An 18,823-nucleotide genomic window follows, 5' to 3' on the forward strand; every position below is an offset into this window, starting at 1 on the left:
GATTTCTGTTCATTCCAGAGGACGTGTTACCATCTGGCTTCCCGAGCATAGACATGGGTCCACAGCTGAAGGTGGTGGAGCGGACAAAGACAGCCACCATGCTTTGTGCTGCCAGCGGCACCCCTGACCCAGATATCTCCTGGTTCAAAGACTTCCTCCCCGTCGACCCCAGCCTCAGCCAGGGTCGCATCAAAAAGCTTCGATCAGGTGAGAGAGAGAGCGGTGAACAAACAGAGCATCTAAAGCCCCTGCTTTGTGATAGAGCAAATCCCTGTTGCTCTAAATTTGGTGATTATTAGGTTTTAATTATGATTGGGGGATTACATGCTGCTCTCTGTGTTTATCTATATCCTTTGGGGGTTTAAAACCTTTTTAAAGCCAATTTCATTAAAAGGATGATTGTGCCAACCTTAAGGCCAGAAAAAAATTGGTTTTTATAAACATTTGGGAGAAAACATTCTAAAAAAAAAAAGTGTCATAGAGGAGGTACATTTTTTATTCATAATTAATTAAACGAAAATCTAACCAGAAAGCAGTGAAAATAAAATAATGGTTATAAATCTGACACTAATCTAAAATTCCTTAAAACATCAAATGAATCAATGATTGAGTTGCATTAATTGGGTTCCTTGTCTTGGAAGAGGACTGTCCAATTTCTTCACCAGAGATCTTTTTTCTTTTCTGCTGCTCACGAGAATGGGATCCACAAGGCTGAGCTGACATATCCTGGAATGAATAGGGAGGAATCACATCCTGTGCTTAAGACAGTTTATTCGGCTTTGTTTATGCTATTCTGTATAGATGATACAGTGTCTCTCAGAGTAAGCCGACATGTTATTCACAGCCATTTTCACTCAGCTGTCCTCAGGGGGAATGAAAGCGATGGTGAGGCGAAACCATTTTGTTGTCGCTTCATCCATATTCTCTCCGTCCCTTACACCCTGCCAGTTCTGATATCTCCCTCCTTTCAGACAAAATGTTTCACTGATCACTTTCAGTCCTTGTCAGCTATACAACCGACTTGCAGCTACGATGGCTGGAAGAATTCATGGGGTTTAAGCTTTGAGCCCAAAGCTGCAAGTCATCGGCATAAAGTTACCATCATCAAAAACTAACGCGTTCTCTATCCAGAAAGCTGCCCATACTGCATATAGAAAACACAAAGTCCATTAGATTCTACTTTTATTATGTTTTTTTCTTTTAGTTTTTAAATAATTATCCCAGCTATTTTGGGCATGTGCTGATTTTATTTGCCTGCATTTAAGAAATACTTTTACTTCTTGATATGAGATGCTTTTTAAATAATACATGAAAAAGTGCAACATTTGGTGGACAATGTTTGCACAGGCTTCACACTGTTTTCCCAAGTTTTGTGTCTTTGTTTTGATTATTAATGTTTTTATCAGCTGTTCAAATGTTTTAATCAACTCCTATGATTTTCAGTTTTTCAGTAACATGTGCATTCATGGTTTAATAGTTTGCCTAACACATGAACAAGCATTTCTATGACCTAATGATGAGCGGGTATAGACGATGGATGGATGGATGGATGGATGGATGGATGGATGGATGGATATGCCCCTTTAAGTACAGTTATTAAGGTTAGGTTTATTTTGGTCAGATCCCTTTTAAGAAAACCCTGATGTGCATCAAAATATATTGCCCTGATTTCATTTCAAGTAATACATTAACAGACATTTTAAGTCATTAGAGCAAGACAACACCATTTACTAATTATTTTACCCAGTGTATAAAGGAAATTGTGAGAATAAAGCACTCCTGACAATCCAAAAGATAATGTCCTCTGCTATAGATCGTAAACTGATGATTTTACATGTTAAAGTTTGTGGACAAATGTCTCTCCAAGCAAGAAACATCAACAGTCTTTTGGTTTTAATTTTGCTTTTAAATGACATTTGGCTGCTTTAATGAAGCACTCAGCCTTTTTCCCACAGAATTTATGTGATGCAGATTTCACTGCTTCCCTGTAGAACATGCAATTTTTCTCTCTATTTGGAGTTGGTTGTACAGCTGGTAATGCTTCGCCATGTGAAGAGTCTCCACGTTTGACTGAGCTGCTGTTTGCACGTAAAGTAGCAGAGAAACCCATTTTTGCCCCTGGACCTAATCTTAAGTGTAATTTCCTCCCAATACTCCACTGATGTGTAGAAAAATGGGTACTTGCCATGGTGAAATATACTGTGGAGAACCTACAAGTGTAATTACCTTGTGGGGGGGGGAGAGACAGAGAGAGAGAGAGGGAGAGAGAGAAACTGCACTGTGACTGTGGGTGGAATGCAGTGAGAAAAGAAGCTTACTGCTGCACGAATCCAACAGAAAAAAACCTGAAACAAAACACCCCTATGTTTTAAACATAAGTAGGGGTTTTAGTGCTGCAGTATCTACTTTAGAAATGTTTAGCCATCGAGTCTAACTTAATAATGGTTTTTAAACATCGTTTTTCAGACCTTGTATTATAGATTTTGTAATAATTTATCTTTAGATGCTGCTGCCAGTCTGCTCTGAAGTGTCACACAGACTGAGCAGTGATTCAGCGGTACACTGTGTTGGGCTGTATTTCACATCAGTGAAACAGCAGCAAGACAAATGGCACGGCGAGATTCATCGCCGCCTTTAATGGGATTTAAAATCACCAATAGGCCTCGCAAACTCAAAGAGCAGAATGTGCTGCATAATGAACCAAACAGAGCACTGAAATGACTTTAAGGAAATCAATTACACACGAGGTAGGCAGAAAATAGCTCCGAAAATGTGTTATGGGTGAAACACTTCTTTTAGATGAGATGTTTAACGGTGGTCCCAACTGAGCAATGCGTCTGATTCGGTGGGAAGCTGCCAGATCTTCCTGGACCAGAGCCAGGGGTCTGCACTGGGCCACAACCACTGCTTTCTTTTCTGTCCCCCCCCCCTGCTTTTCTACTCTCTGTTGGGTCTTGGAAAGGCTTTTTATGCCACATATGGGTCAAGATGAAAAACGATGCAGCGAGAGACTCACGACAGAGGGCTCTCCTTCCTCTCACAGCCCTTAAGTATCCATCATCTGCGGGGGTCTCTCTCATTGCAGGTAGCTGTCCACTGCCGTCAGCACTGTGTTTACACATCTGATACCTGCTGCACATGCACTTCCTTCCTTCCTGGGGGCTGTAACATATGGTGCAGCGCATTGCTGAACTTTTCCTGACATCTTTATATCTCAACCAGGCATGCATTTATTTTTCCAGGCCATCTGCTGCTTCGGTTTAGATGTGCGTGAGGAGAACCGTGACAAGCTATCAGTCTGTCACTGGCACTTGGGAACAAGAATTGGAGTTTTCCAAAGCACTTAACAGCCTTCTAAGACCTATTCTCACAGATGGCATGCAATAAGGACCCAAAGGTTTGATTACTGGAAAATGGATGGCCTTGTCATTGCTGAAAACTGGGGTCTGATCAAGGGTTACAGTAATAACACTGGTAACAGTTTAAGTCACGCTATGTAGAATAACATTGTTTCTTTCTTAGCCTAATCCCATGTCCATGGGGGGTACTTTTCCTGGCAGTTTGTTGGCGTCAAATCACAACAACAGATTTCAAAGGATTAAAGTGGAAAATAAACACACCGGCTCCCGAAACTCAGTATTTAGGAATAAAGAGGCTTTTACTGGCAGGAAATGGTGAATGTTTCTGCAGGACTAATTTGCTACAGATAAGACAACATGGAGGTGTGAAAAGAAACATGCTCATGTATGACATAAGAAAACATATTAGTGAAAAGACTACAAAGCAACACAGCCTAGTAAAATGTCCTGCAAAAATCTGTATAATACAAAAAGAAAATTCTTACAGCAGTAAAAGATCCAGACAAGTATTAAATATTTGCAATCATAATTTGGTTTTTTTTTTTCAATTTTTCTATTTTATAGGATAAAAGATCTAATAAGCAAGTGAGATTTGAGTAAAAGTGAATGGTTTTTAAATTCAGTTTATTGTGTATATAAAAAAAACTGATGAAAAAACCAAAGACAACAGTCTTATAAAGTCAAATTGACAATCACAGATAAACAATTACATTTGAGAATCAAAATTTCTACTCTTCATGCTTTTATTCTCTGACTAAGAAGCTGGGTCACAATATTTGACTCAATGTCTGCTTGAAACTACACCATATACATTGCAATTTGTTTTAATAACTATGCCTTTTGAGGAAGAAATAGTGATTTGTAATCGGTTTGACAGATCTTTCACTGATAAGTTGTGAATCTTTTCAAAGAAAAAGAAAAGAAAAACAGAAAAATCAATTTTGTTATTGCACACATCCAATTCTGCAAACATAGTGAAACTGTTATGATTTAATGTGTCCTGTTTATTGTTTGAATGGGCTATCCAGTTGATTCAGAATAGAAAAGTACAACTTTAAATTTACAATTAATGTGGTATTTGTGTGGTATAGTCAATGAATTATTTGGATAAGACTCATTTGTTATATTAGAAATACTTTTTCAGAATAACAAACTTTAAGTAGGAAAAAAAATTTCATTAAGCCCATATTTCTGTATTATTATTTTAAAAAATGTTTTAAAAAATGCCCTGCTTTCATTAGCTGAGTGGCAAACCAACATATCTAAGTAATTAACGTGAATGTTTCACTTATGTTACTAAAATAAATTTACTGTTCAATAGTATCCTAATTTATTGAGTATGGCTGCAAATATACAATTTATGACATCTTAATACATTTATTTACAATTTTGATGTTTATAATTTACTGTTTTTTTTATGAGGTTTTCTGTTTCTTGCTGTCCAGCCTTCGCTTAAATTAATTTCTCGCCTTGCGGGAGGATTAGCGTCCAGTCGATCTCTCTGACCTGGATGTTCTGGGAAAGCTATCAGGTTAGCAGTATCTGCTGTTATCTGATTAGCTGAGCTCTGGGCCCAACAGACATAATACACCGTCCACAATTTCACAGCAGCTCAGTTTACTTCAGTAACGTCTCATTCCAGGTCTGTCAGCAGCTTCCAGACTCACTAACAAACTGTTGTCCCTCTTCTTCTCTGGTCATTTACTTTCCCCTCGTCCACCCTTTTTGTCCTTCTTTTCCACACCGACTGTCATTAAAGCAGGTTTGCTTCCAGCTTCATGTCCATGGTGTTTGTTTATACGCTTCTGACCTTTCTGGGTGTACATAAAAAGTACCTAGTTTTGTTTTTGCATCATAATTCCACGTTTTGCATAAAATAAGAAGCCAGTTGCCAATTTTAAATTTGTGCTGATGGCTAACAGTATGAGCAGCTTCCAGCTGTCAGATGGCACCTTGTTTGCGGAGATTCACCTGTCCATTTGCACCTCTCCTCCAACTTGACATCCTCTTGCTTCCCATCTTGCCTCTGGTGCTTTCAGGAGAAAAGATCTGGTTTGTAGAGCGGTTAATTTATTCCTGTTTCTTTCCTAACTCTGCCTTGTACCACAGAGAAATGAGAGAAGGCAAACAGAGGGGAGAGGGGGGTGAGCACGAGCTGTTTTCCTTTCATGTAACTGCAGAAGACAGAAGCAGATGGATGACAGGCTCAGCTAGCACTGTTTGGGCTCCCTAAACACACTCAGATGTGAAAAGCACACACGTATGTTTGAAATTAGAGAGACAAACTAAACTTTTGTTATTTTAATCTGACAAAACCTTGATGTTTATGATTTCTCATATGCCAGTCATTGTTGTATTTGCATGAATGAAAATGGACCGATTTCCAACCTGCCAACTTTGGTAGGAACCTTCACCTGCTGGTATAGATTCTATTCAACTATGTTTCCTTTTAAGAACTGCTATAAAACATTGCATAGGAAAAGCACTTCAATATTTTATCATTCTTCTTGTCATTAGGTGTCATTATACTATGTTTGAGTGTGAGAAAACTGTTGCTGTTTATCTGTAATATAATAATAATAATCTATAATAATAATAATAATCCATCCATTTTCTGTACACCCTGGTCCCTGGTGGGGTCAGGAGAGGTGCTGGTGCCTATCTCAAGTGAACGTTTCGTGGGAGAGGCGGGATACACCCTGGACAGGTTGCCAGTCTGTCTCAATAATAATAATAATAATAATAATAATAATACAATTTATTTACAATTCACTTTACAGTGCTTCAAAATGGCACTAAAAGAATTATTTGTTGTAAAAACAATATGAACAAGATGAAGCAGTGACATGTTAACAGCTTTAAGTCTTAATCTCTCTCTCTGTGTTTTGCAGCCTAAATAAAAGGCTCAACAAATAAGTTATTACCTTGATCACCTGTTTAAAGCTTTTAAAAGACAAACATTATTTCACTTTAAATAAGCCGCAGTTTTAAAAAAGGATTGCACAAGTCTCCGAATCTGTTTTTCAAAGATGAAATTAGAGTCAGCTGCTGTGGTAGTCAAAAAATAAGATCAATCCCAGGTAAGTTTTGGACATATTCAGACATCAATAGAGGTCTATATGTTGGTTTTCCATCGAGATCCACCTATTTGAGATCTGTGACCGATTTCTGATCTTAAGTTTCTCTAAAGCTTTGAAGTTCTGATATTGACTTTAACCAATTACTTTTTAAAAACTAGTTAAGAGAAAAAAATATCCATTCTAGCATTTCATCCATTAACAGTAACTAATCATTTTTAATAAAAGCTTTCACTGACTTAAAATTTTAAACCCCTTACTGATTCTGGAAATAGTCAGCTTTGAGTCTTCTTCCTGTGGTAACAACTTCACCACTGAAGAGAGTTGTGGTTTGCACAGTCTGTCATTGTGCACTTAGGTATTATGCTTTCACACATTTGAAAAATTTCAGATATTTAGGATTGTGGTTATCTGGTTAGTGGTCAGGGTCAATCGGTAATCGTCATATCCTGGTCTTTAGCTTGTTTCTTGGTACAAACATGACTTCTACCTTTTTTACCTTTTAACCACAATATCCAATTTTAAAGGCAACATTGCATTTTCTTTGTCTACTGAATAAAAACATTGCTTGGGTAGATTGCTGTAAGGTTTTCTCATTATGGATGTCAGATCCCTCTTAGAGAGTTAATAAACGTCCTGCCGGTTGGCGGATGTAAAGATATATTTCCCTTCTGAGGCGATTACCATGTTGGTTAGTTTTGTTACTGTTGACAGTTCCACTAAAATAACACATACAAAGGTTGACAAGCACAAATACAACGCTTGGCATTATTTACACCTCTACGAAGCTTCACTGAAACGTTACATCAATTACATAACAATGTATGGAAATCTCCCCCACAGCCGATGCTGGTCAAAGTATGAATAGAACAGTGGGAGTGTGTATTTAAGGTCCCAATTGGTTTGTAAATGCAAATGGAAAAAAAAGAGCAAACTAGCTTTTAACACCTCTAAAAGGTCTGAGGTGAAAAGGTTTTGATTAAAGAGCATGCTTAATGCTGAAACAGTTCGTTGATATAATGATGATTGAAGTCACTAATGCACACACGCTGTTATGAAACAACCTTTTCTGACTGGATGAAAGAAGGTGTGCGTTAGGCCCCGTTTACACTGAGCTGTTTTTCTGTGAAAGGATCCAGCCGCTCGTTCACATGTCACCAGTTATCAGAGTCTCTGACACTGGCACTTTGTGAAACCAGGTCTCAGAGTGGAACTTTGCAGAAACATCCCCCGCGGAGATGCGAAGTACTCCGCAGGTATGAAAGCGCACATGCACAAAACGTACGGCTGCAAGATTTGCTTGACGTCAGTAAAAAAAAAATAAAAAATGGCGGATAGCATTGTGCTACTTCTGCTACTTGGATCTTTTCCGTATACATAAATTCTGATATGGAATATATCACATGAGCACTTGGTTCATCGGACACTGAGACGCACTTTGCATTTAATGCAGGTACAGAACCGTGAGGTCAAGAAGGACATGTTAAAATCACAGCGTGTTGGTGATCTCATCTAAACAGTGAAGCAGTGCCATCTGAACGTGGAGCTTTTCCCCCCAAACAACATCCGAAAATACTGTCAATTTCCAGACAGCAGTCACGTGCAAACAAAGCCTCACACCGCTTAGGTGTTGAATCACATCAAACCAATCTGACACTGTGGATCCTTCTTTCTGTTGCGAGCTTACTGTGAACAGCAGAATCCTCCTGCTTAATCCTGAGTAACTAACAGAACCGGCGATTCTTACTCTTTATTCACAATTGGAAATAATGTCACATCGGACTGTATTCCACTTGCAGATTGGAACACAGTCCGATGTCTTGTTGCCTACTAACAACACTTTATTATTAAAACACCATGGACATTTTTAGTCCATGTTGACCAAAGTGATTCCAGTACCACACTTAACTTGACATGAGCTGCTATTGCTACATGCCGTCTGCCCTATTTTGTTGCAAAGCTGTCAGTTAATCAGATCCTCAAAGGGATATTAGCAAACACTTTACACAGCAACTCTAGGAATAAAGATATGTATTACCATTTGTGAGTTATAGCTTCAATATTTTAGGATAATTTTTTATTTCCACATTTTGAAGACCTTGTAGCGCTAGTGGCCTTTATTCATTAGTAGATTGACAGCATGAAGGGCAGCGAGAGGGGAAGCACAGGCTCATCGAGGACAATAACCTCTGCATACGCTCTTCCACTGAATCTGGCAGCACTGACGGAGAGAATTTTAGATTTAAAAAAATACTAATTAAAAAGGAATGTTCTCATTTCTATTTAACTTCTGTTATCCAAGTAACAACACAAAACTGATAATTGGATAGAGCAATTGTTTGTAAGAATATTTTTGGGATAAAGTGAAACCATTTCAGGATCTTACTGACTTCTTTGTTCACATTAAACAAATAGTGGAGAGTGTCATGACAGCAAAAGGAAGCAGACTTACTTTTTTACAAATATTATCCTTTCTGTTGTTAAGACATCTAGAGGCTACAATATGCAACTAAAATATAGTTTTCAATAAAAATATATTTAATTTCTTTTAAGCTCTTACCTCTTAATAGATGAAACAACAGCTGTTTACCATTTCACTCCTCAAAAACTTGTCCTAAAAAGCAGTTACCCGGATCACAACGTCTAGTTCTGCAGTTCAAAAAGAGAAACGGTATTTCATTCAGCTGCCAAACTGGACATTATTTAGCAAAAGTTAAGTTAGTATGCCCTCTTGCACTGTATGCAATGTCACGCATGATTACTGAAGGAGAAAACCTGCACATATAAAAAATAGCCTGCTTAGTTTGGTTCTGCTTGACATTGGATGAGTGAGTTATTGACACTGTTTCATTTCACAACAGATTTGATTGGCTTCATTGGGAGGTTGGAACTTAATAACAGATTCAGAAATGGAATAGACTATTTTAGAGAAATCTGAATTTGAAATACAGTCCCTCCAAACTTATTAACATGTTTATCGTATGTATAAATACAGATGACATACATATACATAAAAACATAGGAATTCGCCCGATCCCACCATTTTACCTCATTCATCAGGGGAATCAAACCTCCCTCTCTACCCTGTATAACACCATTGTGCCAGTGAGAATATATTTCTCTGTAATTTGTGCACACAAGCATCACAGCAACACTGATCACAGTTGAACGGGACCAAGTACGTTGTGTGTATGCAAGAGATTTAATATGACAGAAGTGCTGATAAACAGTTTCTCACTGGAGCTGTTTCAACTTTTAATGCACAAGGCAGCCCAGTCTGGTTTTTAATTCAAAGCTGATCATTTCCCACTGTGTTTTCAGGATCCAGTAGAGAAGAAGATATGCAGTCATACTGTGGAAATACAGCTCATAAAGTCTTCTTTAAAAATGGGAAACGAGTTCAAACGTGGATAAAACGGAAAACTAGAGTACAGTTAATATACAAGACCTCAGTGTTTTTAAGAAACATATTACCTTTTAAGTAATTGTGTCCCCTTGTGTTTCTGCTGTATTGGATGTATGACTGCTCTGAAATATTGACCTCTTCTGGCGCAGTTTCCATTAACTTTTTTAAGTTAATATGACAAAGGCATTCAAATAAATCTCTTACTTTATATGTTATAAGATATTCTATCTTATAACATATAAGAATGCTTTTGGAAACAAAGCATTCCAGATACAACTTTTGTATTTTATTTTTGATTGCAGGGATTTGTGTTTGAACATTTTTCACAATAGTGCGAGATTTGTTGCGAAAATGAGTTTGTGCTTTTTATTCCAGCACTGCTTGTATGTGAAAACCCTGTGTATGCTATCTCTGTATCTCCCTTTACATCTTTACAAGCCAGAGGCCTTTTATCACTCTCAGACAATCTCATATGGAAAAACACTACATGGACGGATCTATTCCGTGTACATGTGCGGGTGCACAAGCCCGCTACTCAACGCATGTGTGTACAGTATTTTCTTTTCCAGCACTTTAAAAAAAAGCATGTCTATTACATTGCCTCTTCTCTGCTCTCCATGCAGTGCTGCAGAGTCTTAATAGTTTGGTATGTGCTTCCTCCTCAGGCTTCTGCATGTCAAAGTCAGTTTGCACTGACATGAATGTGACACAGCAGACAGAAGGAGCAAAACTAAATTAAAAAAAAAAACGTCTCTGCTGGTAATTCAAAAGGCCATTTGCCCAAAAATGAAAATAGTAAAATAAATAAATATATATATATATATAACTGTATGTGTGAGAATAGCAGCCTTTGAAGCCGCAGAATATCTGATGAGTGCAGTGTGTAATTATAGCACGTTTAGGGAGACACTGTTTATCATGGCGGATTTTAGGTGGGAGGAAGTAAAGAGCTAAAGAGTGTCGTTGGGTTGTTGCCTCAGGGTAAAGCTGCTGTCAGTTTACTGCCAAGAAAGCAAAAGGCTGTGTTTTTTATGTGACAGCAGGAGAGGAATCACGAGCTGAGACAGAGGTTCGCGAGCAGAAGTGTCATCCGAGTTTACAAAAAGTCAGTTGTTTTTCTCTTGCCAACTTTTTTGCAAGGAGTCTTTCAACTATGAACATGCTATTTGTTTAAAAACGGAGGGGGAACAGTGGCGAAGGAAAAAAACAAAAACAAAACACAATTCATCAGGAGAGTGCAACCCATTCAGACCGAGCCTCAGAAATAACATCAAAGCAACACTGTATAGGTTGCTGAAGCAACAGGTGGTGAGGCTACCCCAGGGGTCAAACTGGAACAGGAAGATGCATCTAGCACACAGATGTCTCAAATATAATAATAATAATAATAATAATAATAATAAAAAGGCGCATGTTTTTTTCTGCACAAACACAAGCAAACCTTCTCTTGTCCACCTGCAGGAGCATTGCAGATCGAAAACAGTGAGGAGACGGACCAAGGGAAGTACGAGTGCGTGGCAAACAACTCCCAAGGCGTGCGCTATTCCTCCCCAGCAAACCTTTATGTGCGAGGTAGGACCCGAACACGAAACAGCTCTGCACACATGTGGACAGACAAAAAGAAAAAAAAAAAAAAGCACATCTAAGCCTCGGTTAAGGTTCTCTTTTTAACGAAGCTACCTCTTTTCCATGACTGTGTTGTTAAATGAGTATTACTAACCCATCCATTGTCTATAATATATGTTGACCCTGTTCTTTTTTTGGTATTTTTCACAACCACATTCCACCTTAAACCTTGGTGTGATCTCGTACAGTAAAGAAGACTCAAAGTGAGCCCATGCCTCGGTTTAACTGCATGGAAACATCTCTGATCTTACTACTAAACTGGTTTCTATACTAGAAGGCAGATACAGAGATAATACAGTGCCTTGCTAAAGTATTCACGTACCCCGAGCCTTTGCAGATTTTGTTATATTACAACTACAAATGGCGATGTATTTTGTTGTAGTAAACCAACACATGATTGTAAATGCCTGCTTTTTAAATGATTGCTTAACAAATTAACATATAAACATTTATTTGCATTCAGCCGGCTTTACTCTGATACCTCTAGAAACAATGTAGTTCAGCCTTAAGCTGGTTGGTTAAGAATTCAGTTCACCTGTGTTTAATTTAAATTCAGGATAAAATTAGCTGACCTGTGAAGGCATCAGAGGTTTTCTGAAAGAACATTAGTGGGCAAATAGGATCATTAATGACTGAGGAAGTTTACCTTCAAATATCTCACTGATAGCATTTTAATGCATCAACGGACAGGCCAGCAACTAGAGCATTAATGAGGCAGAACATTTTTCTTCAAGTTGGGGAGGCTGGGACTGTTGCTCAGGGTGACCAACAACTGATTGGCACCAGAGCCAATTTGCTTTTACAATAATTCAATAAGGACAGAACATATTTGTATTGAAGATATTTCTGAATTAATAAACGTAGGTCTAAATTGATATTATTACTTCTGCCACCACCTGTTTGGGAGAGGAACTGCTTGTTCCAGAGGAGGGTTCATTTAGGGGACGTGAAAGAAAATGGCCAACATGAAAGACTTGGGGCAAGAACTATCCCTGCTATGTCACTGAAACTTAGTCATGGCAGCATAATGCTGTGGGAATGTTTTTTTTGACATTTCTGTTTGTGGTTGTAAACTATGTGAAAGGTTTGAGCCGTGACTAATTTTGGAAGGCACTGTGCTCTGATTTTAATTGCGAAATCAATAAAGATCGTTCTCTCAACGAACTGAATGCAAACTCTACCTGGGTGCTGGTGTCCCATAGGCTCACAAACGGCGCCCGATGTTCTGATTCAAAAGTTCAGGTTCTTTGTTAACGTGGCTTATCAGAACACTGTATGTATGTGTTGTGTGAGGTTCGTGCAGGAGCGTTGTGGTGAGGCGAGAGTGGCTTTGCGCTGGCCGTTTTTATTCTCTCTGTGTTTCCTCGTTCTCTCTCTTCCCCCCCCCACGTCATTGTGTTCTGCATCAACCCCCTTCCATCCCTCAGAGCTTCGAGAAGGTTGGTGCGCTCTTTTCTTTGCTTTTGTTACTCCTTTGTTTCAGAAAGCGTCACTTATTGAAACAGCAGGAACCAAAAAAAAAAAAAAAAAAAAGAGGAGGAAAAAAAATTAGCTTTAAAAGTGAGACATTTAAACCGTGTGTCCAAAAATGAGGAGAGCAAAGCTGCTGCGAAGATGACGAAGCGGTCCGCCCATGCAGCAGAGTGCCTTGACTGCATTGTGAGGCCTTGTGTGCAGAACCCTTGGTATTGCCTTCACTCCCCGATCAATGTTTTCTGCATGGTATGATCTTGTTGTCATGGAGACCCAAGAATTGGAAGATTAAAAAGAGGCAATGTTTGCATGGAAGGAGTGAGAGAGAAAGAGAAAGGAGCACCGCTTGCATGGGTGTTGACTGATGGACTGACACAGGAGCATGGCGCAATGTGTGTTCACCCCTAATGATATGCTCGGATTGTGATATTATTGAACTTGCAGCCTTGTCGTGTATTGCAGCTGTTTTGTTTTGGGGGTTTTTGCCCTTTTGTTTTGTGTGTCTTTTTGGTTGTTTTTTTTACCTTTTTGTCCCTTCTCCCATGTCATCACATCTGCTCCAGTTGTTGCACTGACTGGGAATGTTGCACTCGCTGAAAAGCTTCTACATGCCCCTTTTTGTTCCGAAGTTTTATGTTTGGTTGGTCAGTACCAGCTGGTTCTTCGGGGCTAAATCCATAACATGAACTCAAGATGTGCAAGGGAATAAACCTAACTCGAGCGCTGCATATTTGAAACTGCTGCAAGAGTAAAGTTTAAACATTTCTGACCACTCAGCTGTACTGCAGAGCTGTGTGTACAGAGTATTCCATGTGGGAAGTTTTCATGATGAATCATTCTAGATCTGGTTCCCTAACAGGTTTAAAACAATACTTAAACTATGTAAAATAAAAAAAATATGATGGCAGGATTTACTAATGAGTGTTCTACTTAGGAAAACAAAATATGTTGTTACAAGTCAAAAAATCATTTGGAGATCTTAAATTCATGGCATAAGAAAAGTACACATTTATATTCTAGTTTTTTTTTAGATTGCATTGCAAAAGCTGTTACACTTTCTGAACTTTTCCACATTTTTTTCACTCTAAAAAATTTATTTAGTTGGGATTTCAATATCGAAAACTCAAGTTGGAAAATCTGGCAAAGAATCTGGCGTTACACAAATCAGTCCTCTTTGGAAAAGTAAAAGACAGAAGTTGGCTACAAATAATTAGTCCAAAATGTAATTTTATGACTTGAATGAAAAACTCTATAGGTATGATAAAAAAACGAATAGCACATATCAACCTGAACACACCATACCCAATGAAACATGATGTCGGCAGCATCATCCTTTTCTTCTTAATCAGGGAGGAAGATGGATGATGCTAAATACTGGGCAATCTTGGGGGGGAAAAAATTAAAAGACATGAGACTGTGGCAGAGGTTCTCCTTCCAGCAGGAATACAACACGAAACAAACAGCTTCAAAGACAGGATTTATCTCAAAGTTTATTCATGCATGAGAATGGCCCAGTCAAAGTCCAAAGCTAAATTCAGTTGTGGTTATGTGGCAAGACTTGAAAATTAATACTCATGAAAACTCTCCATCCCATCTGACTTAGCTGGAGCATTTTTATAAACAAGAGGAGACCCACATTTTAGTCTCTAGATGTGCAAATGCTGGTAGAGTCATATCCTCGGAGCCGCAGCTGTACTGCAGTGAAGGTTGTTCTTCAAAGATGTTTGGAAAGCTACATACAAAAGCACACCACAAACAAAGTTATCTGAAAACTATCTCCTTTTTTTCTTTTTCACTTCTTTGCACTACTTTGTGTTGATCTTTTACATCAAATCCAAGTACACTGCCTTAATGTTTGTGGCTATGTGGCAAAACATAAAAACCTCAATTTGTATAAATATTTTTGGAAGTCACCGTGTGGCATAAAGGGCCGCACGGCTTTTGGCTTTATCTTTGTTTAGATAAATATAGCATTGTGAATCTGCAGTGCCTTGTTTTGTTCACTCGAGTTTTCACTTTAGAATGATACATTAAACCGATACAGTTGAAAAAAGCCAATGCTTTCATTTTGCCATGACATCAGATGCTGATTGTTGATCAGTCTTCTGATAATGAGCCGGATGGGCCTGCTATTTCATAGCCTGGGGCGATTTTCAAAATAAATGCTATAAATACATTTTAAGATTCATCTGAAACATTTCTTTTTCCATTTCAGCCATGTAGTAATCTCTGCAAGCAGAATAACATCTGCTTTTTAGTACAGTGCTGTCTGAGGGCCTGTTATCAGTGTTGGTTTTCAGCCTGCAGACAGAGATTTTCCCCAGATGCTCTGAACTTATTAACGTTACGCACGTTAAATGGTGAAAACCCCTTAATTCTTTGCAATTGTACTGTGAGAAAAGAAAAAATATATATATTAAACATTTTCAAAGTGTTTACTTACGTACCCAAACAGTGTTTGACAAGTGTTCAACCAAGCACTCTGTTTAGTTTATTGGTTCTGCTCGTTTTCTAATAAATTTTATAGACCTGTTCCTAATTACCCAATTTACTTCTGAGAGCTACAAGAAGGTGTTTAATTTAGCTTTACACACCTTGTACAGTGTTTTTATATCTTTTTTGGCATTTTATTACCCACATTTATTGATCACATTCTAAATAAATTCAAAGCAAGCACATATTTGAATGGCTGGAATACGTCAGTAAAGATGACTGTCAGTAAAGTAATCCTTTTCACTATTCACTATTCTTTATACATTTACAGTAGAGAAAGTGTATAAAGAATCTCTCTGCGTTTAAGTTGCCTAAATCTGGTGCTCTGTTAAATGTATTTATCTATTGTATTTCTGTTGTAACCTTAATTTTTAATTTTGTAAAATCTGACCTTTTATCAACTAAACACAATTTCAAATCTAATCATATGCTCAATATATATTCAATGGAAACATAACTTATCTTTATGTTTTTTAAAGCTCTTCAAAGCCTATCAATTGTGTAAACTGTTATGATCTGCACTGAAAAAGGATACAAATTAAAATTCTCACTATTTTTTGACATTTTTTCTATCTGAAATTTCTGAGCAATTTTATCCACTTCTAAAACTTCTAGCTACACTTACTCTAAAAGCTTTATTATTCATTTTTAAAGAACAATGCTACTTGGCACATGTGCGTGCAAAAGTATGTTTTTTTTCTCTGCTGAGGCTTTTGCACAGTAAGATCTCTTTGTGTATAGGCTAGATTAATATTAGCTAGCTTTTTTTCTGTTTTGATATGCCTTGTTGATATTTGCCTTACAGCAGTTTGTGTTTTTGGTTCCAGTTAGTGCTGCACAGTATTAGCAACACAGGACATTGTGATGTGGTTGTTGAATATTCCATCCATCCATCCATCCATCCATCCATTTTCTGTTCACCCTTGTCCCAAATGGGGTCGGGAGGGTTGCTGGTGCCTATCTCCAGCTACGTTCCGGGCGAGAGGCGGGGTACACCCTGGACAGGTCGCCAGTCTGTCGCAGGGCAACACAGAGACATACAGGACAAACAACCATGCACACACACACTCACACCTAGGGAGAATTTAGAGAAACCAATTGACCTGACAGTCATGTTTTTGGACTGTGGGAGGAAGCCGGAGTACCCGGAGAGAACCCACGCATGCACAGGGAGAACATGCAAACTCCATGCAGAAAGACCCCGGCCGGGAATCGAACCCAGGACCTTCTTGCTGCAAGGCAACAGTGCTACCAACTGCGCCACTGTGCAGTGTTGAATATTGCGGTTCTGAAATAGATTGTGATTAATTCGCATCCTTTTTGTCACGACTCACTTTTTCTTTCATTATTGCAATGCTTACATTGGTCTGTGTCACAGATCTCTGCAAATACATCGCTATGAAGCAAAGTTATCACTTATCGATATTGTGAAGTCCTTTTGTCACTGCAAGATTGTAAACATTGTTATTACGTCTACTGTGATTCATTATATTGTGTAATTCTAGTTCCAATTTCACAAAGAGACACTTTCATAAAGAGTTGTTCTGCGGTTTAGCGAGTTTAGCTCTATGCTCAGGTCTTCCCCCATGTGGTTGCTGGTTGAGCTGCAGCTAACTGTGCTCTAAAACTATGGAGTGGACTAGTTTTTGTGCTGACTTTGAAAATTGTTCATTGATGAGTGATTCATATTTCGTCAGGCGTACTTTTATAAATATTTTGGAAGGTTGTACTATTTCACTATTTAAGAAAGCGCTTACTGACTGTGAATATGATAAAAACAAAACTCCATTCAATGGAAAATGTCATTTCCTTCACACCACAAAAAATCTGTTTTCATGTAACATTAATGACATTCCTCATATTTTTGAGACATTTGACGGGATTTTTCACCTGAATGTATTAACATATTCATTTTAAGCATTTTCACTTTTTTTTTTTTTCATTTTTGCAAATACAAACACCTTGTAACCGTTTGTTAAAGTGTTTATTTAGCTTTTTACGTGATAACATAATAACTTTTCAGCTGGCTTATAAGTTTTAGCACCAAGAAATCTCCAGGGCAAATATCTTCCATCTGATTTAATATGCATCTTACATAATGTACATTATAACACATACAGTTTCACTTAAATTTTGCAATATTAATCACTCACACCAGTAATAATATTTTGACAGTTTAAAAAGTATAATTACAATTCACTTCTTGAGTTAGAAAGGTAGCTGCTGCAAAACTAAAACATTTAATGGTTTTCAACTCAAATCTTTTTTATATATTTTAAATTGAAACACAATTAAGCTCAAAATTATTCATACCTCTAGAAAATGTACATTGGAGCTTATTTTCATTTCGCCAATAAATTGTTTCTGGTAGGAGATGACTCAGGCCTCTCCAGCTGTAAAATGATATTGTTCTCATGCGTGAAAAAAGTTTCGGTATATTTTTCCTTCATCAAATTTTCATCACTAAGCAATAAGAAATAGGCCAGTTTTCATTCATTACACCCAAAACAACTGCAGTCAAGAAATAGGAAAACTTTCACTTGTCTTGGTTTATGTTATTCCAGTAATACTTTTACTTAAACCATCCCCTCTTCCCTATTGTTTGTGTTTTGTCCTCCCCCGCCTCACCTCTATTCCTATTTCCACCAGCGTCTCTAATACATCTGTATTGAGTGGCATTTAATATTAATCATGCCCATTCTCATTTTTATATATTCAGGGATATAATGATTGCCCCTTATTACAGTGGTTAATGAAAATTGTGTCCTTGAGTCAGACAGGATGGTTCTCTGTAAATGTCAGCCGTATAGCTCACAGAGATACTGCCGTAATCCTTCTGACTCTGCCAACTCCTTCCCAGGCTGTTGCCAGCAGACTCCCAGCAGAGGACAGGACTAATGATAGCTCCTCTAATAAAGACTGAAGGTCCGCAGCTCTTACAAAATGTATGGAAAATGGAGGGTGGGTGGGTGGGGGGATAAAGAGCCCGGCTCGATTAAGGTAAAGCTAGCGGCACTGTGAGCAACTGAGGGATTATCCTTGGTTATGTGCTTGTTTTATTCTTAAGCACTCACCTGTGTTCCTGCAATTGATTCTTTAGTCGGAGCTCTTTGAATCTGAATGAAATCTGGGTTTTATGTAGAAGAAAAATATAAAGCTTTCTCAAAAATCATCTTGAGTCACTACCTCCATCCTGTTGCTCACATTATTACCAAATTAACTCACAATATGCTTAATAAATTGCTGTTTTTACTTGACACGTTTTTTTTTACCCCCTTGTTTCTAGATCAAAACTCATTTTGTCATGCTGCATTGCACCTGCTGTGTTTGTGTTATGCACGGGGCTGGCTGTGTGTCGGTCTGCTTGTCTGTCTCCAGCATGCTCAGGC

The 18,823-nt window shown here is 38.1% G+C and overlaps 1 protein-coding gene across 12 annotated transcripts in view; it reads left to right on the forward strand.

The window, feature by feature from the left end:
- ptprsb (protein tyrosine phosphatase receptor type Sb) overlaps positions 1-18,823 on the forward strand; it is a 97,315-nt gene that overhangs the window by 39,640 nt on the left and 38,852 nt on the right. For 7 of the 12 annotated variants that reach the window (XM_028020127.1, XM_028020130.1, XM_028020128.1 and 4 more), the window contains exons 5-7: positions 19-207; positions 11,304-11,414; positions 12,896-12,907. In XM_028020127.1, the coding sequence (XP_027875928.1) occupies positions 19-207; positions 11,304-11,414; positions 12,896-12,907 (312 nt within the window). The remainder of the gene's footprint in view (positions 1-18; positions 208-11,303; positions 11,415-12,895; positions 12,908-18,823) is intronic. The other 5 variants (XM_028020129.1, XM_028020131.1, XM_028020132.1 and 2 more) reach the window with 1 other exon arrangement.

The sequence above is a fragment of the Xiphophorus couchianus genome, chromosome 6 (genome assembly GCF_001444195.1).
Source record: "Xiphophorus couchianus chromosome 6, X_couchianus-1.0, whole genome shotgun sequence".
Taxonomy (NCBI): Eukaryota; Metazoa; Chordata; class Actinopteri; order Cyprinodontiformes; family Poeciliidae; genus Xiphophorus; species Xiphophorus couchianus.